This window comes from Gymnoscopelus microlampas, assembly GCF_963454915.1.
Source record: "Gymnoscopelus microlampas genome assembly, chromosome: 7".
In the NCBI taxonomy this organism is placed as follows: domain Eukaryota; kingdom Metazoa; phylum Chordata; class Actinopteri; order Myctophiformes; family Myctophidae; genus Gymnoscopelus; species Gymnoscopelus microlampas.
The window spans coordinates 29,852,927-29,879,148 of NC_139944.1; the positions used below are offsets into that span (position 1 = coordinate 29,852,927).

The window sequence follows — 26,222 nt, forward strand, 5'->3', positions numbered from 1 at the left end:
ATTGTTCATATTTCTGTCCATGGCAGTGTTTCGCCTGTTACTGTACACTGTCCATCTCTCTAACCATCCTGCTTTTGTTACTTTTGAGTGTATAAATAGCCCAAAGAGAAGGATGCAGCCCACGGACTGAATTTCCTGAAAGGAAGACATACAGTACAGTACATAGCCCCAGAGAAGACCGTGGTGAAAGGCGATTCTTATAAGGGAAAATTATGCCCTGCTAATGGCCAGCATAAAACCCTTTATCCCTACTTTCCATAACCATAGGCTTAGAGATAACCAGACAAATGCCTTTTACAAAGGAGGATTCTTACAGCCCAGTTCAGAACCAAATTCTTTGGCTTCACTTAAGTAGACAGTAAATAGCTAAATTGTGTGAAATAATAGTACCTTAAAAATAACATGAATAATATAATTGCAGTGATGAGTGGTGTATGTACAAGTAAAATACTGAAGATAGCTTTTAAAGGAAGAAATCAAAACATGTTTTTGTAATCATGAATAAAGATTTGCTGTAAACAATGCCTAACATTGTATAATATGGACTTGACTTTCACTTGATGGGCACAGAATGAGGAGAACAGGTCATCCATTCCAGTCATTTATTGTCAGGTGCTAGACAATTCCTGCATGCAGTAAGTAGGGCTTTATAAAAGGCCCTCTCCTGTTTTCGATCTACACTAAATATCTACTGAAAACAAGCTCTCAATGCAGCTTGTAGATTGGCTATTTTCATGTGAAACTGGAACAATTTAAAGCATAGGCCTACTTAGAACTTAAAATCATCTCACAAAATTGCACACTTGAATAAGTCAGATCCACCAAAACTTCAATGATGCTAACCGAACTAGGGGCAAGCGACTCATTCACAATCGCATCACTGTAGTGTAGTGGCACTAATAACAGTAAAGAACACCATCTCATGTAATATTTGCTAATTACACACCCATAAAGCCTCATACAAGTCAAATAGAATATCATTTGTTTTGCCCATAGCTAAATAATCTTTTTAAAGGGATAGTTCACCAACATTTTTTTATCGATTAGTCATCTCATGGAGACTTTTTTTGTCACTTTCATAAGACAATAATTTGATGACCGTCAGCGGTTCCGGTAGGAGGCACAAAGAGTCTCCTTTGGGTCTCCTACCGGAACCGCTGCCTACCGGTCTGCTGGTCATCAAATTATTGGCTTAGGAATGCAACAAAAACTAAAAAATATCCATGAATTCACGTTTCCATGGGGTGAAAAAAAGCAACCTGAGCAACCACAGTCAAATCCCTTTTATGTGCATTGTATTTGACTAACATCCTGTTAACCTGCCCTTCATCATCATCACCACTACCTTCCTGACCCTTCACAACCATCACCATCCACATCAGAGCCAATACAGAATCCCAATAGCAAAGCATCTTTATTGCATCATTGTGTAGTTTTGTAACACTGTTCAACAATTCATAGTAGCCAGCTAACACTTGCTCACACCTTCAACATTCATATAAACAAACAATACAATCGTAGTAATATCCAACTAGTATCACTTTGATATTTACAGCACTGTTCTACTGATGTAGTCACTGTAGAAAAATCCCAATATATTTACACAAATCTTATCCGTTTTCTGTGGCCAGGCAACAGAGGTAGAATAATTTGACTTAAAAAATGTAAATAAGATTAGAGACTGCAATTACACATACAGTACTAATTGAAGACAAATACAGCAGAGATGCATCATGGACCATATTCACACAGCGGTCATTTTGCTCTTACTTCAAGCACTCCCTCTACAACAAAGCCCCCAGTACAAAGAACAAAATGGCAGTGTGTGAATATGGCCATGGAGGGACTTCAGCCACTTTCCATCCATCTCCCTTTGGAAGACACAAGTGCTTTGTTTCATAAACAATGGATCATGACCCAAAATTGTCCATGGATCTGTCTCTCAAGGCTCCACACATGACAACAAAAACAACTGCATTTCCATGGGTATGGATCCCAGGTGAGATTATGAAGTTGTCCTTTGGGTCCAAAGAAGACAAACAAGTTTGACACAGCTGCTGCTACACGAGTTGAGAGGGGCTGTACCATAATAATCACCCAATTTAAACTCAAACTAAGGAGCATAGCTCTGGCTTAGCACTGGCTTTTAAATCATTTATTTTAGTTACAGATATGTAACTAACAGTATCAACGTGATGTTGATACTGTCCATTGTGCCAATAGATGGTGTGCACTCACATGAGATTTGCCTCGATGTTACGAGAGTGGCATGGGAGGTGTCTTTCTTAGACTGGGGTACAAACACTATACACCCTCATCAAAGGTGGCCAGCTACAGGGTGATCAAGCCTTAGCTTGTGTCCCATGCCCAATCATTAAGATTTGCCTAGTTGTTAAATGGCAGACATCCCAAGGGACTGTGCAAGGCAGGGGCGTCCTCTTCCCTGAGCCAACCCTACAGCTGACCGCATACCTCATATGCCCTCCTTAAGTTGGAGGGGTTTGATGGGTATAAAGACTTCACATTCTGCAAAAAATAACGCATACGAGTATTTAATGAATATACTGTATTTACGACAGTGTCGTTGACCAATGACCCACATTTGTGACATTGATACATACGTATACAGTACACATTACCTGAATAGATTAGAAGTAGTGACACATCACTTTGTTATACAAAAGTATTATCCAGTATCTGATAGTGATTTATATATATGTTTTAGTTAATTAATGTTGAGATGATAAACCAAATTGATTGTGAAAGGAGTGATAGATGAAAAAAGAAAGTCTGACCATTGTTAACGGTTAACCGTGTCAACATTTTCAACAGTAAAGATCTACATAACATTTACGTGGCAGTCTTTCCATAAAGATTTTATGGGAAGACTGACCTGCAAGTTTGTTTTATAAACAAGAAAAATAAAAAAGTATTCACATACAGTAGTCATGTACATCATGTTGTCTTATAATACAAGATCAAAATATATTTTACATAACAATTCTATGAACAGAATTCTATCATAATGTAAAGGAAAACGGGTAATAACATTTCCAGCTGCTGTAGCCAGCACAATTTTCTTATTGCCCTGGGGTCTCTAGAAAACCGGTCAGGGTATTGGGGCCCTGTTACTACAGTTAAGGTAGTATACCGGTATGTTCAAATGAATAACCCTTTTAAGTACTGTATGTTGTGAATTATGTGAATAGCAGAGCATTTTCAAAAAGATGTGTAGAATAGCAAATTGTCTAAATGATCTAAATTACTGAAAGCCAGTAGGTTAGTTCAATACACAGATCTGTACATATTCATAAAAAAACATTAAAATCAAAAAGAAAATGTATAAACATATACAGTGTATACAGTCAAACAGTATTGAGCAGGTAGTTCCTAAAAAACTAGAATGTGGATGAATAGTTGATTTAATCAGCAGTGCTTTTTCCATATTCTTAAAATTGTAAATTATGATTTATGACTGTATTTTAACCTGCGGGGGAAATTAGAAACAAATCTGATTGTAAACTTTAAGGCAGGATGGTGAAGGCACGTGTTATAGTGTTCGATGCCGCCCTGTTGGAGTGTTTTAAAGACAGGACAACGTCTGACATTATACTAATTCTAATAGTAAAAAGAAACTTATAAAGAATAGGTAGGAGTACGAGATAGAGAAAAGTGAAATTAATTATATAATAAAGTCCAAGGAAATGGGAATAACATTATTTGTCCATAATGCACATCATCATCTCAACACAATGTTCTTGAGTTTCAAGCTCTTGTTCAAGTCAGTGTCTTGTGTATCTTGAATATTGTCCACTGATGACACTACTTAACAGTGAATTGCAATTTCGACTTGGCAAAACAAAGTCAAGGCATTGTAACGTGTTGAATTCCTGAAATACGGAATAAGCTCTCCAGGTTCCATAGTTCAGTGGTTCTCAAACATTTTCATGTCAAGGACCCCCAAATTGATATGTAATTGGCTGTGGACCCCCATTTGAAAAGATTGAATAGAGCTGGAGAGATGGGGAGATGGAGACCCCTGTTACTGAACGCTACAGGGTGATGATTACTATGGGAATGTAGAGCTATTTAACACACAAAATACATATATCACGTACACCCCCTTTGAGTGTTAAAACCGTTTCTCATTTTGATGGTGACCCCCTGGAACCCCTCAAGGACCCCTGGGGGTCCCCATACTGCACTTTGAGAACCACTGCCATAGTTGACCATTAGTCTTGATTTCAAAGACACTGTATAACCTTTGACTTTTTGGCCTTCATCTTAACTGAAGAACACCCTTCAATGTGTAATATGAAAATGTTTGTATTTCAATGTATTTGAGTAATTTATAACTCTGACTCCAGAACGAATTCGCCCCCATTTGGTTGCTTTTTATATAACCAGCCAACGTGTAAACACATTCCTTTGCAAACTGTTTTTACAGGTGACAAGCAGCAGAAAGCTACTCAGTATACCTTTAAAACACTGCTGACTTGATTTGAAAAAAACAAACAAAACAGGTCAAACGCAAGCATTCAAGAAAAAAAGGGAGGCCAAGGTGTGTGGAAGTAAATGAATGTATCGGTTCTTTTTATCGGTGAGCTTCATCCAATACAGAGTATGAGTATTTTAGCCTGGTTATCACCCGATACCAGTTATTATTTGTGCACCACTAGTTTCTAGTAAGATTTTCTTATTTTCAGCCATCGAGGAAGGCATCAACCCACCATTTAGTTAGTTGTTCTTGAGTTCAAACCGGCTGTACACCTGTTTGGACTTCATTTTGTTGTAGTGATTGACGAGGTCCAACTTGCTGTGGCCCAGCGTCATTCGCTTCTGGTCCTGCCGGCTCAGCAGCCCGACTGGGGAAAGAGGGGGAGGTGGGCTCTGCTGGCTCTCTGGTTCTGTCAGAGTAAGGTCTGGGCCACTCCAGGGTGATGGGACCCCACTGTGTGGGGGCGACTTCCTGAAAAGATCCTTTTCCTTACCAGAAGGGGGCAGGAAGAGGTCCGTGAGTTTGTTGAGGAACTGGTTGTTAGGAGTCCTCTGCTTGGAGGAGAATTTGTTTTCCGCAGCAGGAGAAGGGGACTGTGGCTTGGGTCCGTGGTTGGAGTTTAGGTTGGGGCTGCCCAACATATTAGAATATAAACCCAGTGCTTGGAATTTGGAGGTGGTGCCGCCCAGATTCGGTCGCAGGAAGTCGGCCGGGTTGGACTTGGTCCACTCGATGCCCAACGGTTGGCCGAAAGTATTCGATGGGAGTTCCGGAACCGGGCTGTGATTGGCTCCTCCATTGCGGATGGCCGGTGAGGTTGGATTCTGAGGTGTTGGGGTCTGCCCTCCTATTCTGTCTCTCTCTCCTCCTCTCCTCTCATGGCTCAGGGGAGAGTTGTTATTCGATTCCTTCTTGTCGTGACCCTGGGTGACCTTGTAGACTGTGTTAGAGGCCATTCCGGGCGCAGCCTTCACACTGGACACGCTGCTGCTTGACTGGCTACTGGAGTTCTCGGAACACACCCTCTCCCGGTCCCTCTGCCTATAGGAGAAGAGAGGGAAAGTGCGAATTGTCATACTAAACCCTTTACTAAAGTCATTGGAAACTGAGTCTAATGAAGTTGTAATGAAGTTTAAAGTCTATGCATTTCAGCTTCAGCTTTCAAGCTGACTGATGTTACTGCAATGAAAGAAAAAGAAAAAACACATTCACAGAAAACAACGTTTGATCTTTTTTCCAGAGCAGCTCATATGTCCTCTTTTACATGTATACTGTATTTATTTTATAAATACTGTACATGTACTCAGTCTTTATAATTACATTATAAAATGTTATGTAATTACATGTTTTCTTTTTTTTTAACAATTACTCAGTGAATAAATCAAATTCTCTGACTGTGGGTAAAATGTATTGTCCATTTTGTTATTGTCAACACCCGGACAATTATAAAAAATAATACTTCTGCACACTTTTATGGAGAACTTGTGTCGCAAACTAAAAATAAACAGTATATACAACTATTTGTCCTAAATGTTAAATCCACCCAGAATCACCCAATATTTTGAAAGTGGGATCTGCTTCTTTGTTACTATATTGGAAACATGTAAACGCTCAGAGAGTTATACAATCAATTACAGGATTGAATGGTTTGGCATAATTAAATTGTAGGTCATTAGGGATTTATGTGGTATTACTGGCAGTAGTAATCAGTCCAGATAACTCCAGTATAGATTAGAAAACATTTTTATTAATGTACTGTAAATGCAGGAGCAATTATACTTGATCTTTGAGCGTTCAGGCTCAGCTACATAATGTATTATTTCCTGCTCAACTCAAGTGGAAGAAGTACAAGATATAGCACAAAACCCTGCAGGGGAAAACAGAGCATCCAGGTGGAATAGGGTGTTGGTGGAAGCATGGAATCGCATACCAACAGCGCTGGTGTCATATGATAGCAAGAGGAACAACGGTGGAATGAGCAAGGAGAGTGGCAAGCTTAAAAAGAAAATTAAGGTCAGCTGCTAGTGACACACCAGTTACATAACCCACTGAGTACTGGAGTGACGTATGTGACTAGCTTGTGGGCTACGCATCATGTACAGGGACAAATATTTCACAATTATCCACCATGATCCGATAGGTATGATAACACTTAAAGTGAAAAAGTGAAAAATTCTCTTGCAAAAACTTGCTAAATTTTGGGATGGACTGGCAAGTGAATTAGTCCACTATTCATTGAAATAGAAAATTGAGCAGAGTACTTAACCTAGTCGGTACTCAGTCCTGCAATTTAGTATAAAAAAAAAAAAAAGTACTATGATTTGTTCAAATGTTATGCTAGCTGGAAGCATTATGTTTATTTATTTATATCAATTTATCTTAATTCTGAGGTCCTGATGGCAATTTCTTACCTGTCAGTAAACATATCCTGAGCCTGGCCTTGGCCCATCATGGAGGGGTATGAGGGGTAGTAGGGCAGACCCTCCTCCTCCTGGTTGTAGAAACAGTCGACGATCTGTGAGTCTGCATACAGACAGCGGAACTCTCGGTCGAAGCTGTCTGCGATGCGTCCAGAGAAGTGCATTACCATGTTACTGTGTACTTGAGCCGATAGCCAGGTGAAACTAAACGGGGGGAGAGAGACAGAAGAACCAGGAAATGTAAGACAGGAAACAGGAAATGATATCCTATTGAAGTGTACAAGTGAAAACACCTGTGCAACCTGTATCAAACGTGAGTCGCTACAAATACTGTATGCGGATGATATTTACCCACCGGTCATATGAATTTAAATGAATAAAATTTGTTTAACAAAAAAAGAGCCAACTAATGAAGAGATAGGCTTCTGCGTTGCTAACAGACATTGATGCTTACATGATCATCAGGCAAGTGGCATTTTCGCCATGCACAATAACCTAAAAAGCATAGTAATAAAATACACATAACAGTTAGCCAATGCTTGTTAATAATCATGTGACAAGCACTGTAGAAGTACCTTGACAAATATTGACCCCAAATGAAAACGCTAGTAATCTGCTATGTTCAGAAGTGCTCACAGATTGTTAAGAAGCTCCCAAAGGTGTCAATTTGCTGTGACAACATTTTGATCCGGGATCATGTCAGTTAAAAGTTGCAGACAGGCAGCTCTACCAGTTCATACTGTAGGTGTACTGCGTGTGTACAACATCCTGGATGTTTATCCGCTTCAGGCTCCTTAACTTCCCTGCATGTCTCTCTGTGTTCTGTACAACCTCATAAAGTGATAATATAGATGTACTTACATTCAATAAACTAAAACACGATATGAAATTTCGATACATGCCCTGAAACATTGTGCTACCTGTACAGGCGACTGTACAGGTAGCACAATGTAAACTAAGCCAAAGAGCCTTGATACCAAGAGAACTATCGTGTATATATTTGACAAATGAACAATGTTGTCATTAACTGTATCTTATATAAAATCTAATCATATAAAAGTACAAACAATTAATTAACGCAACGGCACACGGCAGGAATGGATTAACATATACGTAACAGCCTAAATATACTTGGCTATGAGCTTTGGGTTATCTGACTGTAATAACTTTTAACAGAGGGACGGTTTACACCAGCAGATACGTCTTAATTTCTTCTACTTATGTGTTTTTACATGTTTGTGTCTCTGTCACTGTTTGGAGTCTAGTGACTGGCCTCTGTAGAACTTGCTTGAAATTAATGTATCGATGACATGCATACACTTGAACTCATTACACCACTTTAGTCACATATCGATGCTGTCAGGCAGAAACCCTGTATCTCCATATTTTCATGTTGTTTTATCGTAAATTAATGAACTACTTCATCATACAATAGTGTCGCACAATAGTAGTGAAAATAGCAGATCTACAACCTCAACACATCGCACTGCGATATGTAGTGAGCTTGTAGATCGGCTATTTTCGGTGCACGACACAGTATAAATCAGGCGTAAGTGGTTCATGCATAGCAGCATGTGCACCCACACCCAACGAAGTATCAGTCAGGCTTTAGCTGCCACTTCTTTCCATGGAAGTTCTTTGACTAAGCAGGAGGCAGACCGTCGGGAAATAGAAAAACAGGTCGTTGCATCACTAATGATACTGAAGTTCCTTCTAGATAGAACTATTTAACAGGCATCATAATTATGCTGCCAGGTATAATTATTAAATATATCCACCGTGCCATCATGTATCTCTGATAGGGAGTGTGAAACACTCACTATATTGACTCAATATACAACCTATTAACTGGCCTTGGGTAAATATCTACTCACATCTAACCGATAAGATAGCAAATCATCCTGAATTTTCCGTTAACAACTTCCTGGTCAAACCGAGTCACTGTGTGGTGACTCACTGCCCTAAATATGAGGACCAATCAGCTTGGGTGCATTCAGGACAACTGGGAACTTGGTTGGACAATTTAGAATGTTCATAAACAAAGGCCAGAAAACTGCAACTAAATAAATAAATGAATAAATAAATAAGTGCTTGGTTGGTAAATTACCATTATCAAATTATGTAAACAATGGTAACAATAGTCACCCAAGTGTCTTAATATCACAACAAATGGGTATGATTTATCTATCAACATCTCCATCATAATGTGATGGAAGCATGGAGCTACGATGTTGTTGTTAGGTTATTTGTCACTGTACATTTACAAATCCGTCCGCTGCATTTACCCATCCTAACTATTATAACATGTGGGTGACATTAACACAGCACCAAGGGAAGCAGTTAGGGTGCTTAAGTGTCTCGCTTAGGCATACTTCGACACACTGACTGGACGGACACGGAAGCCATGGGAACGAGACATAAAATAAGAATGGTAGGACAGAGACAGTGTGCGGAAGAATTTCTGCACTTACTTTAACCACTTTAAACCTTGTGTCCCTATTTTTGAGAATGTCATTATTCATATTCAAGTAGGCAAACATTTTCAAATATTTTTCAAAAATAGCAGATCTACAAGCTGTTACTCGATGTGAGGCGTGAGATTTTAGGCATTTAAACTATTTTCGCTGTTTGACACATCGCACAACAAAGTAAAAAAGATTTTAAAAATAACCTCTCTTAAGCCTTCTTTTTTTTATCATTTGAAGCTGTCAAAGCCTTCAAAAGCTGTCACACACATTCAGAAACAGTGAATGCATTTTCCATGACCCAAAAACAACAGAGCCACCGTCAGTTTCATTGCCATTTGACTAACCTGCATGACAGCTTTTATCACTTTAACCCACTCACTGTTCCTAGAACTTACAGGGAGCCCTAGGCTGCCTTACACATAACTCAACAGAATTATGTAAGCAGGGGTATCAAATAGAGTGCATTTAAGACAACTCCAAGATGCCACGGTTTAGAGGTCTTATGATCTAGTATTTAATATGCAGGGTTTTCAGTGTTATATGTTATGAAATCCAAAACTCTACCATGTACAGTACTCTCATCAATGATTACCTGACTTACAGGTAAATCATAAAATTTGCATTCATGTCATAATTACTGGGTTGAAGACAAGTTCATTGCAAGAGTGCGATAAGAATGTATTTCATAGCCAGAACTTCACGCACCTTACTAACAATGTCATATAATGCTGAGAGCTCATAAAAGGCCCAGTACTGTATTTGTTCTGAAAGATAGCCGAATCTTGTGATCTTAATTTGCTTGAAGGGTTCAAATGAAAGAGACAACCTTGAAATAGAACAGAATCATTCTGGATTACCAAAATGATTACCTTAACTGAAAACCTCTCTAAACTGACACCAGACACCAGAATATAGAATTTCAATACCTGCTGTCAGATCTTTTACATACAACATGGTTATATTTTACGTTTAAGGTTGCATACAAAGACTGTCACGTATGTAAAACATTAGGCCTAGGTTACATGTCTTGATATCAATTCAAAGAGCAGTTTGAGCCGCCATTTCCATTTTATGGTGTTCCATTTTGTTTTTCAGATCAAATCTAACAAAGGCTATACAGAAAGAGGGACAACCTCAACATCACATGTCAGGAGCACAATGTAATTGAATAATTATGACATCACAAGTGGAGGATGTTGCTAGTTGTACATTCTGTATTGACTGTACTTGTTACAACTAGAAGCTCGCCCCCGCTACGCGGGGGCTCGCGTCTAGCCCGCGGCCACACCCACGTAGCGCCCGCGGCCACTTGGCAGCTCATATAAGTGGCGTAGCGTCCTGAGGGCCAGTGGGGCCGTGGCTCGGTCAGTGAAGACCCTGTAGTGCGGATGATATGTGGCATAGAGGGGCAGATTGTAAATCCCCAGAGGAAACATCCGTGGGCTACCATTGGTTCAGCGATGTGTGCGGTCGCCCTGCGGCCCCTCCTCCTCCACCAATGTGCAGTATTGAGAGCCCTGACGTCACAACAATTGGAGCGATGGGCACTGCACTCTGGTTGGTTAGGGTACACCTAGGGCCCAGGTAGAACCCAGTTAAAGCCTGCATGGGCAAACCCAGTTAGGACCCGCCTTGGTCCCACATAAACATGGCTAGTTGGGGCCCACCTAAGGGCCAGGTAGAAGCTACTTATACTCGCATGGGCATCGCAGTTAAGACCCACCTCGGCCCCACATAGAATTGCCTAGGTAGAGGCCACCTAAGGGCCAGGTAGAACACACGTATGTCCACACTGACATTGCCGACATGGGGTCCATATGGTTTAGCCCACCTTGAAACCATATGGGAACGACGCTGGTGTGCTGGCTGGAATGCAAATGCTGCATCATACCTGTAGTGTGTAGTTTGATGTTGTGTGTGTAACAGACATACCTGCAGTGTGTAGATCAATGTCCATATGAAAGTCAATGCCCAGCAGTGTTGTTTTTTCTCCAGCAGAGTTTCTGTCTATATCTCTCTCTGGAAGAGGTTGCACATGAGCTCTGCAGCCGCACTGAGGCGCTCCAACACAAATACTCTGACATTAAGCTGCTTCACACAACAAACATCAGCACCACGCTGCTGTTTGTCCAAAAGACACAATATGTCCTCTCCCACCGACGTCATGTGGTCATTTATCGACAGCCGTACAGACTCCTTTTGGCACATTTTACCTCGTTTATCCAGCTCTCACTGACTCTCCCCTAATACAGTGGTTCTCAACCTGTCGGTGGGGACCCCCCACGGGCCAATGTTGAAATGGTAGCACTTGTTCCTCAACATAGTGTGAATGTGCGTGCAAAGTTGACCGCAATCGGACGCTGCATTGATGATTTGTGGCATTTTGTTCTAAACGGGCCACTCCTGCAAACTTTAGATGTGAATCTTAGCCAATCGGGATGGAATATGATAAGTTAAACAGATCCGTCTTGAGCACATGACTATAGAGATCATGTGTACCGATTTGCGTGAAATGTTGATAAAATCGGAAGGAGTAATGTAAAGAAATATGTTTTACATAAGTCGGCCTCCTGGTGGCGCTCTAAAAGGTAGATGTGAAAAATGCAGGGCAAAGGTTTTTCCTTGACCAGTAGAGAGTGCACATACAAAGTTTTACACAGATTGGTGCAGTTATAGGCGAAAACACATATCGGGCTGTTATAGCGCCACCATGAGGCTGATTAGAAAATTCTCAAGAGGAATGTCTTCCTGGGCATAGTGGGAATGTGGGTGCAAAGTTGCACGGAAAGTGCATGCTGTGTTCATAATTTGAGACATTTTGGTCAAAACGGAGCAATCCTGCAAACTTTGTAAGCCATTTTTAGCCAATCAGGATGGAATATGAAAAATCTGAAGGAGCCGTTTTTTTAATGACTATAGAGATACTGTGTACCGATGTGCGTGATGTTTGGACAAAATATGTAGGAGTACTGTGGAAAAATGTGTTTTGCAAAAAGTGGCCTCCTGGTGGCACTATAACAGGGCCATGTGAGAAAAAATGGGGCAGGTTCTGAATTGGCATCCAGGGAGTGTGTGTGCACAGTTTTGCTGCGATCAAGGCAAGCCAACGATGTGGGAGATTAGCTATCCACAGATGGACGGACAGACAGGGGGTGAAAGATACTTTCGCGCCATGCCTTTCGGCCTGGCGGAGACAATAAAAAAACGAAAGTAAAGGAAAAGACCATTACTGCAACAAAAGTAGTCAACAAACTATACTATATAACATTGGCCAAATTGTCAAATAATATAAGAGAGAGGCAAACATGTTGAAAATAGCCGATCTACAAGCTTACAGCGCCTCTCAACGTGAGGCGTTGTGAGCTTGTAGATCAGCTATTTTCGCAATATTGACTTGTGGAATGGAGTCAAACAAATTGGGGGGGGGGGGGTCCCCAGTGCAAATATGAAAAGGTTGAGAGCCACTGCCCTAGTTGGACCGAAACTATCTGAAATTACTACATTACCATAATGCAGCCTAAACGTGCGTTGCACGGGGCGGTCTAGCTCCGACGGAACCTCTCCCTCCGCTGTATAGCTCCAAGATGAGGTTCCTCGTTAGTTACTGCCGTCTGTTTTCGAAATGGTTGCACGTCGTCCACTTTACATGTTTCTTACCCCTTTTTGCACATCGTATCCAAAAAGTAAAGCATTTCCGCCACTCTCTCAGATGTTTGAAGTTTTAACGCGCCATAAAAGCCATCCAACGGGTTGAAGAAAGTATTTAATTTGCCTCGGTTTTCATCCGGTTACATGGTTTTTAAGACATTGCGCAAGAGTTGCGCCCGTAGAGATAACATTACTGGTTACCCTACTGGTCAAATGTTGAATTGCATCTTCTAATGCAAAATATTATGGGACCGGATGAAAACCGAGGCAAATTAAATACTTTCTTCAACCCGTTGGATAGCTTTTATGGCGCGTTAAAACTTCAAACACCTGAGAGAGTGGCGGAAATGCTTTACTTTTTGGATACGATGTGCAGAAAGGGGTAAGAAACATGTAAAGTGGACGACGTGCGACCATTTCGAAAACAGACGGCAGTAACTAACGAGGGACCTCATCTCGGAGCTATACAGCGTACAGCGGAGGGAGAGGTTCCGTAGGGGCTAGGGGCGGTCCTGCCATTACGTTAGTTACTGGAGTTGTTGTGTGGAGCAACACAGTTCTCCACAAGCCCACAACATACATACACCACCATGTACAATGGACTAACGGAGCAGCAATAATAACATTCGCCGCACGAACGTGCATTGTTGACAAAGTGATTGCACAGCCGCTGCAGGCATGACAGCGACGTTAGTGTTAGCCACATGCCACTATCACAGCTCCCTGTCCGTCGTTGCAGCGACTGAATGTGATGGCTACAGCAAGCTCTCTGCGATGCCATTGTCTGGAGACTGCTCCTGGCATGACACGACCAATGAGAGTGAGCGCTGTCGTTGTTGCTAAGATACGGTGGCGTCACTGCCCCATAGCTTGTAGATCTCTCACACATGATTGGCGTAGGCTGCGTTGCCAGGTCTGACTGTTTGTATAAGCGATTTTGGGCTTATTTGGGTGCACTTTTGGGCTCGTTTCCATAGACCACGGCAGCGCTTATTTCTTTCCCGTGACCGATGTGGCAAAAAAAGGTGCAAAACGAACCATCCGGAAGTAAAGTGCGAGATGAAATATATAGCACTTTTTGATTATTAGAGAAGGAGACAGATGTGAAGGTGGAAAATGGAATGTAGGAGATTATATATTTTTTCATGAGCGATTTTTGTAGCAAGTTGTGAGTGAATTGGGCCACTCCTGTGGGCGGGGGGCTGATTAGAACCATTGGGGTTTGGGAAGGAGACGCTCTCTGTTTGAGTGTAAAGATATTGACCTACAGGTATACGTAAATTGTTAGAAGTCATCAAAACCAGCTCCATTTGCAATGCTCTGGAACCCTTTCTCATGTTAAATATGAAATTAAATATATCGTATGTATATTGATGATAATATAAATGTCCCTGTATTTGTTTTGAATGTATAGACAGACAGACAGACAGACAGACAGACAGATAGATATAATCTGCTGAGTTTTATGTCCTGCATTTTTAAGTGTATCAATTCACAAGCTTTTATACCATGAAATCTGGACCATTATGTTGTATTGGCTTGGACGATAAGCCAACAATGAAACAGAACTTTAACATAAGCCTCACCCATGCATTCCACATTAATCATTTGATTCCTGACAGGTTGCCTTGGACCGTATCTACCCAGAGTTGCCAAACATCGATACTACAAACAGATCTATGGAAAGCCATGCAACACTGCTACTGTTCGTGACGAGATATTTAATTGTACAAGCTTCATATTAACACTGGAATGATGCTCATGAAACACATTCCACATTGAGCGTTTGATTCCTGTCACGCTGCCTTGCATTGTCTCTACCCACTGAGTTGCCACACACAGATACCACTAACAGATCAGTGAAAAAAACTGCAACACTTCTACTGTCCGCGACTAGACATTTGTTTTTACACGCTACAAAGTAGCACAATGGGAGGACACTCCACCTTTATGACCAGCACAGTCTACATATTATATAATTTAGAATGTTCATGTGATGCCATGTAAATATGACATTGTGTCATCATTGTTATGGATGTGAAAGATAAACCACCTTATCTCAGTTCTTTAACCCAACATATATATTACTACACTGTAAAGTTCTGACTACCCCCATAGTTAAATGAAAAGTGAGGACATTATAAAACATTTGTGATCAATTTCACGCATATCCCCTTACATTGTCGCTGAGCCAAACTGTAAAGTGAAATAATGTTTGGAACCTGTTGGATCTTCTTCTGGTTCAAATATCATTTTTTATTCAACAAAAATTCAACAGGGTTGAAATGTTGTTGGAGAAATAATGTTTTTTATAGAACAAAAAAGTGAGTTGCAAGCCTTCCTTTTCAAATGTAACATTATAAAACAACTAACATCGAATAAAGCCTTTGCTTACAGCAGTGACTTCCATCTGACAAGTTCTGTGTTAGGCATCTAGAATAACAAGGACACCAGGTGAATATAGCTACTTTCCTGCTAGGATAGAAAACCAACAGTAGAGGGGTCCCTGAAGACCAGCATGGGGAACCATTGAATAACAACAGTACCATGTAAACCATAGATAAGCAGGAGAACCTCTAGAGGTTCACATTTAGCTCCCATCCAAAGTAGCCTACATAATTTCAATCATACTAGAACCAAATCTATTATTATGATTACATGGCTATTTTTACAATTTGCTTGTCTGCCTGTGGAAAATCACCATTACATGAGAGAGATTAGCCAAGTCAAGACATAGCACATAGCAAGACATAGCACCTAATGTACTGTGTAGAACAAGACTGAAAATACAGTCTCCATATTCTCTCTCTCGTTTCCCCTCCCTTCCTCGTTCTCGCTCCCTCCCTCTGTGACACTAAGCCGTTAAAATCCCTAGAGTTTCTCAACACACTATTTGTCCAGCAGCTCCGCTTTAAGCAGCAACACATACACAGTACACACGCACACATACAGTAGACAAATGCATGCACTGTACAAACACAAATGTGCGCGCACACACACACACACACACACACACACACACACACACACACACACACACACACACACACACACACACACCCCCCTCTACAAACATAATAGTGTATACAAAAAGCACCCATTGGGCCTGAAATGCACCGGCCAATAAAATGAAGGAGCGTATGAAGGAGGTTTAGCTAACAGACATGCTATGAACAAAACATAAACAAAAACAAAAACAGATTGACATGAAATGCCTTATTCTTCACTTACTGTAACATATCAGTCCCTTTAGGGAAACGTTCCTTCTTCTACCTGGTTCTTTATTTCCTTACACAGCACTTCTTCACCAAGTGACTTTGACCTTTGCACTCCTCCAGTATGTGTAGTAGGCTACAATGTTGTGTATGTCTGAATGTATTAATCAAACAATCCCCTGTGATTGATCGCGCATGTTGCTGTCATTACACCTAATACTCAGGTATTCTGCATAGTGCAGACAAACTAAAAAACAACTACACATCCTGGGGGTTCACAGGTACTTGAGGAACTCTAAATAGACCAAATTGGGTCAAATCCTGAAAAACCACAAAAACCCGGCCTTCTTCAATGTCAAGTTCACTGGTCATACTTTGACAACTGAGACTTACGACACCTAATGCTCAGGTATGCTCCAAGCTGTTGCACGTAACCCCAAACGGCTCCTTAGCAAACCCAAGCACAGACAGTAGGTCACACTTACACAAGCCCTCAATAGATCACACTGAATGCACCCTCACGGCAATTTGCGATCTCATTATGTATCATGGCTCAGTTATTTCCATAGCTTCCGCCAAACCATTGTCTGCCATTTTTAGCCCGCCTATCAGGAAGGCCGCACATGTAACATAAACAATAGATTGTTGTCATGTGTGTATGTGCGTCTGTGTGTACGTGTGAAAGAGATAAGAAAAAGATACAGAAATTTCATTTAGCCAGTGCTGTAAGATGGTGCTACAAAGTCTTTATGTTCCATTAGTTAAGATACTGTATTTCCATAGCTTCTACTTAATAATCCACTTTCTGCCAAGTTAAATCTGAGCAAGGACGCAAACCCAATAGGTACAGCAGTCGGAAAATATGTAAATCTGAAAAATAGCCCTTTCGCGCGCGTGCGTGCGTGCGTGTGTGAGAGAGAGAGGGGGGGGGGCTCGACAGTAGCAGGTTTGAGCCTGAACCTTCCTCACCTGTACGAGCCAGCGATGACCTCCTCACAGTCAATTATCATGAACTTTTCCTGAACCTGCCCAGAGAACTTCTTGCCGCTTTTGGTACAGTACGTGTCTCCACACACCGTACGAATACGCATGTTCTGCAGAAACACACAGATACGGTAATAGACACATTAATACATTATACTTGTGCACATGCATGTACACACAGATACGGTTTTGATTGATTGAATACTTTATTAGTCAGAAATGTAAATAGCATGTGGTACAGTAAGACATTAAAGCTAAAAGGATAACACAAAAAGGTGCTGGGGATTTGTTTCCATTGTGGTACATACACACATTCATGTATATGTTTGTGCACAATGCACGTGTGCACAGAAGTTACACACACTTTTGGAACTAGTGGTATAAAATCCTTGCCTGAAGTGGAGTGGACTGAAGCGCAGTCCACTCCACTCAGAGTGGGCGGGGTCTATAGTCTGGAGCCAGGCTAATAGAATCCAGTCACCACCATATAATATGCTCATGCTCAAGAACAAAAACAACAGTTAATTTTTACAGTCAGTCAGCCAGTCACTCAAACAACCAGACTTCCACCAACAACAACTATTTTGAGTGGGTGTCTCTCTCACTATGGGAAGGCCCCCTGCATGACCTTGAGGCTTTCCCGACCCATAGTGAGAACCACAATGAGCAGTACCACCTCCACCATCAACAGTATTAATATCGCACCCATCACAAACATGCAAGTAAGTTCCAGTGGTCTCTTTACAACACACTGTATGTGATGTGCCTATCCTGAACCCTTGTGTAACTGCACCAACCATTACTTAGAAATTATCCATATCTATTTATGATTAAACATGAGTAAGAAAGTGGAACAGTAACAGATACTGTAGGTGACTGGGCGTACATTTTTGGTCATGACACAGAGTGGGGTGAAGTCTTTTTTGGTTTCCTTTACTTAACCAGGAACTATTTGCAGTCAGGAATTAAATTGTAAAATCAAGAGGAAGTTGGCCTTCATATAAAAAAAAACATATTTTTTAATGTTATATATCTGCTTTAGTTTGTTTGTGTTCATTTATGTGCTACAGTAAGAGAGTGACTTCTTTTCTGTTTTACTTTGAGACCTGTCTCACGGTGCAATGTATGTCAAGATTGTCAATCTGGAGATGACTTTTTATTATCAATTTATAATAAATGGAGCAACTACTGAATATATCTGGCAAGGTAACTAGTACACAACCCAAATTTCTACCAAAGTGTAATTTTGCTGATTAATACATAATCAGGCACACAAATACATTTCAACCATGTAGGTCTTCCACAGTTCCCAAGACGCTAGTTTTTTCTTTGTATTCACAAATATATATTACTAAAATATATTTTCTCCCATTTGTGAGTGTTCAATTGGCCATATTTGTTCAACTTTATTAGGGCCTGGCATATTACAAACACATTATATTGTCACCTTAATCCTGCAATTTCTACAACATACATAGTTTTTTTTTTTTTTTTTTTTTTTTTTTTGAAAATTTATTGGAGGATAAATCCCTTGAGATGTATCATCTCGTCTTCCAGGGTGTCCTCAGGCACAACATACAAACAATGACAAAAAACAATCACAAAACATTCACTAACGACAAAACATACACATGAGACATACACATAAGGGCTCTCACACCATCCCAGACCGTACTACATCAACAACACATGTCATCTAAAAACTGAAAGTAAATAATGAGAAAATAAAAGTAAAAAGTGATCTAAATACAATCAAAAACAAAAATCAGAAGCAAGAACAGTTTGTTTTAAGTGAATCAAGTAAGGACATTTTGAAAACAGGAAATGAAATAATTGATCTAATTGCAATTGGTAAATTGTTCCAGTCAGTAGGAGCTTTAAATTTAAAAGAACGTCTCCCAATTTCTTTTTGTATACCAGGTGTAACAAAATAAGGTTGTTGAGTGTGTCTTGATGGATAAATTGAACTGTGTGGAATAAGTAGAACTGTAGTTCTACTTATTAGCATATTGGCAATGCTTAGAAGATATGGACATGTGCATGGCTACATACACTTTGTGCAAAGACAACATTCTACCAAGACTTGCAGGAACAGTTATGTAAGCTGTCACCTCACGTCTTCCCTCCTTTTATTCACAAGGTGCACATCAATACCTCCATTTTACCGTGCCGTGACAGACTCAAAGAGTCTGTGTTGTGTTTGCATGTGCAGTCACATCCTTGTCCATAAACATGCAATGTACCCACCAATCCATCTACCAGTACGTACGCCCTCTTACACGTGCACTTTGCAAAGTCCCACTGCCTCTATGGCTATGTTCAGACAGGCAGCCCAAATCAGATTTTTGGCCTATCCAGATTCGAATCATATTAGTTTTTATTAAGTCTGAACAGCAAACAAAACAAAAAAACACATGGAAACTGATTTTTGCTAATCAGATTTGAACCACATTCCATGAAATTTGATTACAATCCAACTTCTAAAGATGTGTCTCAGTCTGGATGCTCGGACACAGATGCCTGGTGATTTTTACTTTGCCATATGGCGGGTGTTGCATGCAGAAAAATAGCCGATCTACAGTGGGGACAGTCAGTCCTAAAATTGTATTTGACAAACAAATCAGTTTCACCTGCATTCTGAACAAAGCCTTAGTCTTCTTCTTACCCACCTACAGTATAGACACGCACAATCACACATACATGCTCTGTACCCTCAGTTCATATTTACCTGTTAAAGCCCATTCTACTTACACCTAAGTGTGACTTCTACATCGTAACGAATATCCATACAGTATGTCAGTGGAAATGACATGCTATGGACACCCACGCCAAACGCTATCCAGCACATGCATGTGCACACACACATTAATGTGTGTCCTATGTCATAATAATGTAATCAACTGTGAAAGAGTCTTGTCATCATATCCACACATATCTAGAATGCACACAGACAAAGACAATGCTTCCATACGATCCAACAATTCCAAACCACACACCACTTTTTGTGTCTCATTCCAGAGTATTGCCTTTTCAAACACAGAACACACACACACTGTAACTATTCCCTTTTGTACTTACGCCGAGGTGGGAGTTCTGGATGTCGAGAGCAGTGCACATTTCGGTGAAATAACCAATGTTCTTCTCATCAAGCAGGACGTAGACAGGGACGTGGCGTTTGTTGGATGCCTCCATCAAGTCACACAGCAGGTCCACATCCGTGAACTCGTCCATCACCAACGCTATCACCTGGAACAGGGAGGATCACACAGACAGCCACTGTTTTAAGTCTCAGTGTCTTTTTCACAAATTTGCCTGGAAATGCTATGGTATGGTCATATTGGTGTTAACACTTTAGCTGTAGCAGTGGATACAGGTTAATCCCTCTAGTGATCCACCCACCCATCTGTTCAGTAGCTTGACATGGGTAGATCAAAGCACTAATACTTTCAGGGTAGCTGAATTCCTAAAGTAGCCGAATGGGAAGTACATGATGGCAGATGGCACACAACACTGCCATGGATCTGGGTTACCTTTGTGTGGGAACCACATTATCTTTGCTTATATGCACTCATTTTACAGCGAGGCACTTTGGATAAATGAAAAATAAGGTAACATCTTAGCCTATGTCAAACACATGAACAATAGGAAGAAGTATGCCTATATATGCACACACATGCATTTAAGCACATACTATGTGTTTCTACACACACTGCAGGTGTACATGCTTGTATGAATGATAACATACAAACAGGAATTAATGCCCATGCTTATACACAACGCATATATTAAGTATAACTATGACATGGGCTAAAATGACAAATGCCAGGTTATAACAGAGATAACAATAAAAGGAAATAGCAGATCAACACTTTCATTTTATAAATAGATTGACATTACTGAAAACAAAGGGATTGCCTCAGCAAATGAAACGGTAGTCCTGCTGGGATTTCCCAACAGTGTGTGTGTGTGTGGGGGGGGGGGGGGGGGGGGTGGCAGGCTAAAAACACAGCCGACCTCGCGATAAAGCAACCGTTGACAGTCACCGTTTGCTGCTGTGCTGTGTTCCTTCATGTCCACATAAACACCAGTGTCTCAGCCATGAGTTTCATCCATGTTTGACATGGTGAGTCTCTTCAGCAGCCAGGTAGCTTGCAGTTTATTATCTCTAAGGAAGATAATAGGGCAGTTGACCAAATAACACAAGCTTATCACCCTCTCTGTCCCTTTATGATCACATCAGCCAGGGAAAATAAAGTTAATATTATTAGGCTACAGTGTGCATGCCATGCAATCACTTAGCATACTTTCTCTAAGCAATTGGCCCAAAATCACAATATCATTTAAATAAATACTTAAATATAAATATTCCCTGTACAATATACACCTCTCGAAAACATAGCCTATCAGTTGAATAGACTACTAGGCTATAAAAAGGTCAATCATCACTTATCTCAATAATACAGGTGGCAAAATAAACCAAGGTAACAGTCAGCATAAGTAGCCTCTGTTCACCATATCAGGCAATTTCATAAGATAACAGAATTCCCTACCAGGAACTAATAATTCAGAACAAAAATGATAATTAATTACACAGCGCATGAAAATACTACCCAACGCGAAGCCTACATAGACTACGGCCTATGTAGGCTATAGTATTATAGAAGAACATATTTTGGAAACAATACTAAATGTCAATTTAATCAGAGTTGGCCACTGGCCTATAAGGAAGTTCTGTGTAATCTATCAGAGAAAGCCTTTTAGGCTTCCTGATGTGTGTGCGCTAAATACCATTTAATAAATGACATGATGACAGGCAGGCTGGTCTGTCAGCTATTTGAAAGCCATACACAGATAAGAGCAGATCAAAGACAACAAACAGCACCATGCCAGGATCAACGTCAGTGACTGTAGCCTACAGCTGAGGCCCAATTTGTCTGTATGCAAAACAACTTAGAAAACCACTTCAGACAGCTTCTGTACATAATTTATGTATAGGCTAGCTAGCCTACTTAAATGGGAAACCACCCATCGACACACACACACACACACACACACACACACACACACACACACACACACACACACACACACACACACACACACACACACACACACACACACACACACACACACACACACACACACACTTTGGATTAGGTATAAAATGGGATAATGTGTAACTACAGGTCTCCGCCAGGTCAGGTAGGTTATTGTGGGCCAGCAATGTTCATAATTTGCCAATCAGTATGGAATATGAAAAATCGGACGGATCTGTCTTGATCACTTGATATAATGTGTACCGATTTGTGTAATGTTAAGCACATTTTGTCCTAACAAAAAAAGAGAGCTAAAATCGGCCTCCTGTTGGCGCTATAATAGGGCAATGTTAAAAGGGTGGCATTTGTTCCTCAACGTAGTCCGAATGTTAAGTTAAGTTTCGCTTAACTGGACGCTGTGTATCATGATTTGTTCATGATACTGTGTACCGATTTGCGTGATGTTTGGACAAAATATGTAGGAGTACTGTCCAAAAATGTGTTTTGCACAAATCGGCCTCCTGGTGGCGCTATAACAGGCCCATGTGAAATATTTGGGGCAGAGGTTCTGCTCTGGCATCCAGGGAGTGTGTGTGCACAGTTTCGCTGCCATCAAGCCAAAGGTGCCGGAGATTAGCTGTTCACAGATGGAATGACAGATGGATGGAAGGACAGGGTACAAAACATTCGCCTAGCAGCCTGGCGGAGACAATCACCATTGCAATATTATGCAGTTATATGCCTATGGGGTGCACCTTTATTATCAAACACCAAACGGGGAAAACAATTAAGTTCCATAGCTTCCTAATAAATATAATTTGTAAAGTGATCATAATAGCCTACCTTTTTGGCTTTGTTTATCAAGCCCCTGATGAGGTCCTTGACGTTGTGAGACTTGTCTCTTTGGAAGTAGATCTGCGTCTCGGAGGGTCCGTATCTCATCGGGGACTCGGGCCATCCGAGCTCCAGCATGGGCGGCTCCTCGTCGGACATCATGGGGAAGTACGTCCCGGAGGTGAGCTCCGACACCGCGGCGTCCCCTTCCTCCATGAAGTCCCCATGGTCGTTTCCGTTGGAGCCGCCGTTGCAGTCCGAGGAGCTGCTCTTGTTGCTGGCCACTACAGACTGTTCGGTGATGTACCGGATCTCCTGGGAGGACAGAAAGTTGAGCTCCCTCTCCTCGGTGAGGACCCTCCGGTACTCCTTCTCTCCCTGCTCCAGGAGCGCGTCTGTGGCCAGCCGGGCCGCCTCGTTGTGGCTCAGCTCCAGAGTGGACACCTGTCGCAGACAGTGGTGTAAAGTAACTAAGTATTGATTGATTGATTGAATACTGTTATTGGCCGTTTGCAAATTAAGCACAGAGAGTAAAGTTGAACACAAAAGGATGCTAGAAGGATTAAACCCAAGAAAGCACCACGGCTTGTTTCCATTGGGGTCCTGTGTATTCAAGTACATTTACTCGAATACCCCAAAAGTACTATTTTGAGGCATTTTTGTACTTAACTGGAGTATTTTAAATTTTCAGTACTTTAACTTCCACTCCACTACATCTCAGAGGCATAAATATATCATATAAAGAAAACATCACATGGTGCATCCATGTGATGTTTTCTTTATAGCACTTTGCAGATATAAATAATTACATTATAAAACATACATCAACCACTTCAGTCCTATTTCATACAGGCCATTTGAAAATAGCTATAATCTACAAGCTCATAGTGAGGCGTTGTGAGCTTGCAGAGCTGCTATTTTCAAACATTTCAGTACTTTAACTTGCTTTTTAAGTATATTTCGAGGTGACATTTTGAACACAGGGCATTTTACATAGGTAACAGAGTATTTTTTTTACATTGTGGTAAATGTCTATACTTTTAAAGTAAAAATACGTGAATACTTCTTCCTCCTCCACCACTGACCTGTCGCCACGGGTTCTTCACCTCCTCCAGCCGTAAGGCGAGCTTCCCGAGCGGCTTCCTGCCGTTGTGGTGGGCCGCCGGGGGCCGCAGGGCGTCGGAGCTCAGCATGTCCGTCTGTCTGCTGTCGTCGTCAGCAGCAGCAACAAAGATAAAAACCGTCGCGTAAAAAAATTCCACCAAACGGTTTACTATCCTATATTATGCCAAATAACAATGGGGTTTCCGCTCCGAGACGGTATAGGGATACGGCAGCTGAAATGGTCCTTGCGTCTCTAATTCCCTACCATGTCAGAGAGCACCTGTGTTATTCCCCACGGGGCCCTGGTTAGTTATCATACACTTCTCCTCCTCTCTCTCTGCTCACCTGTTGCTGGTTGCCTCACCTGCTCTGTGTGTCAGTCGCTGCTGTGGTTTCCAACCAGTGTTGCCAGGTTTTGCGAGAGAAACAAGCAACCAGTGGAAATAATGGAAACAAGCATATGCACAGGCTTTCTTGGGTTTAAAATCCTCTTAGCAGACCTTGTATTGAACTGTACTTTCCTGTGCTTTTTTTTGCAAACTGCTATATTATTCAATCAATCAATCAATCAATCAATCAATCAATCAATCAATCAATCAATCAATCAATCAATCAAAAGGTCTATAAAACAAGCCACACCACATGAGCACTTCCTATATACATAGGCTATTTGTAAATAGCCCATCTACAAGCTCACAGCTTGTAGATCTGATATTTTCAAAAGAATCATGGAAACATTTGGACAAAATGTGGAATATTGTTTACAACACACAAATCTGGTACACAGGTCCCTGGCACAAACATATTTTCAGTCCTCACTCCTCAGACAAATATAATTGTTTAAGATTGGTTTAAACAACATTATGAAACAAGCCCAAATAAGCAACTACACTTTAGAAACAAGCCCCAAATAAACCGCAACCCGCAACTACCAATATTTACAAGCAACTTGCACAGAAAAACAAGCCCAAAGTTGCTTATAACAAGCAGACATGGCAACACTGTTTGCAACATGTACTGACTCCTCCTTCCTTCTACTCCCTCCTCCTCTCCCCTCTTGCACCCACTCTCTATTTCTTTCTTTCTATCAGCAAAATTCTGAAGAATTTAACGTGTTTATATCAGAACCAGAGCTGAACCTATAGCCTACTATGCTATTTGAAGACACATTTAAGAGACAGCTTACTAATACATTCACATATTAGGCTAATATCAGGCTCATAAATTATTCCCACATGTTATCTTTCAAAAGTCTATCAATCTATCATTCAGTCATCTCTCACAAATAGTAAGCTACGTACATACACTTCTTCCTCTCTCTGTCACTTTGTTTATCTCTCTTTCTCATCTCATCTTCCTTGGCTCTGGTCACATGGTGCATGAAATGCAGAGCCCTACCCTGTCATCCCCAGAGACTTGCCCTCTCTCTTTCCATGGCATGTAGGCTACAGTCCCAATTCACATAAGAGCTCATACACAATTAACACCTGCGCGTGCACATGTGTGCACGGACGCACGCACGCGCGCCCACACACACACACACACACACACACACACACACACACACACACACACACACACACACACACACACACACACACACACACACACACACACACACACACACACACACACACACACACACACACACACCTCAATCTGTTGGGCGGAGGATAAAGTACTCAACAGGCGACAAAGGAGATTACGGCCTCTGGACCTTGTATCGTAGTCCTAGTGTTGCTCAGTATCAACAGTGAAATATAGATTCACATTTCAATTAATAGCTATACTGAAAATAAGCCAGTGGTATTAAATTCCAGGCATAGCCACAGATCAGTGCAAGAGCTCGGAATGGCTTGCAGCACATTTGCAAGCCTTAAAAACCATCTGGAAATCCAAGCAGTACAGCCTAAAAACCAAGATCCAACTGTATAACAGTAACGTCAGCTGTTCTGTATGGCTCAGATTGCTGGCGAGTGGTAGAGAATAGAGAGTGACATGAAAAACATCAATGC

The 26,222-nt window shown here is 41.1% G+C and overlaps 1 protein-coding gene across 3 annotated transcripts; it reads right to left on the reverse strand.

The window, feature by feature from the left end:
* Positions 1–1,395: 1,395 nt before the first annotated feature.
* Positions 1,396–24,558, reverse strand: fam83c (family with sequence similarity 83 member C). 3 transcript variants are annotated; one of them, XR_014601192.1, is made up of 7 exons: positions 24,189–24,558; positions 23,113–23,547; positions 20,312–20,479; positions 17,219–17,343; positions 6,910–7,122; positions 3,508–5,539; positions 1,396–3,448 (listed from the first exon to the last, which is right to left on the reverse strand). XR_014601192.1 is itself a non-coding variant. In XM_084062929.1 (7 exons), the coding sequence occupies exons 1-6, from the start codon at positions 24,294–24,296 to the stop codon at positions 4,738–4,740; spliced, it is 1,851 nt and encodes a 616-aa protein (XP_083919055.1). In that variant the 5' UTR covers positions 24,297–24,558; the 3' UTR covers positions 1,396–4,682; positions 4,727–4,737. The 3 variants fall into 3 exon arrangements, 2 of the variants coding, with proteins under 2 accessions (XP_083919055.1, XP_083919054.1); XM_084062929.1 differs by having other exon boundaries at positions 1,396–4,682; positions 4,727–5,539; XM_084062928.1 differs by having other exon boundaries at positions 1,396–5,539.
* Positions 24,559–26,222: the final 1,664 nt, after the last annotated feature.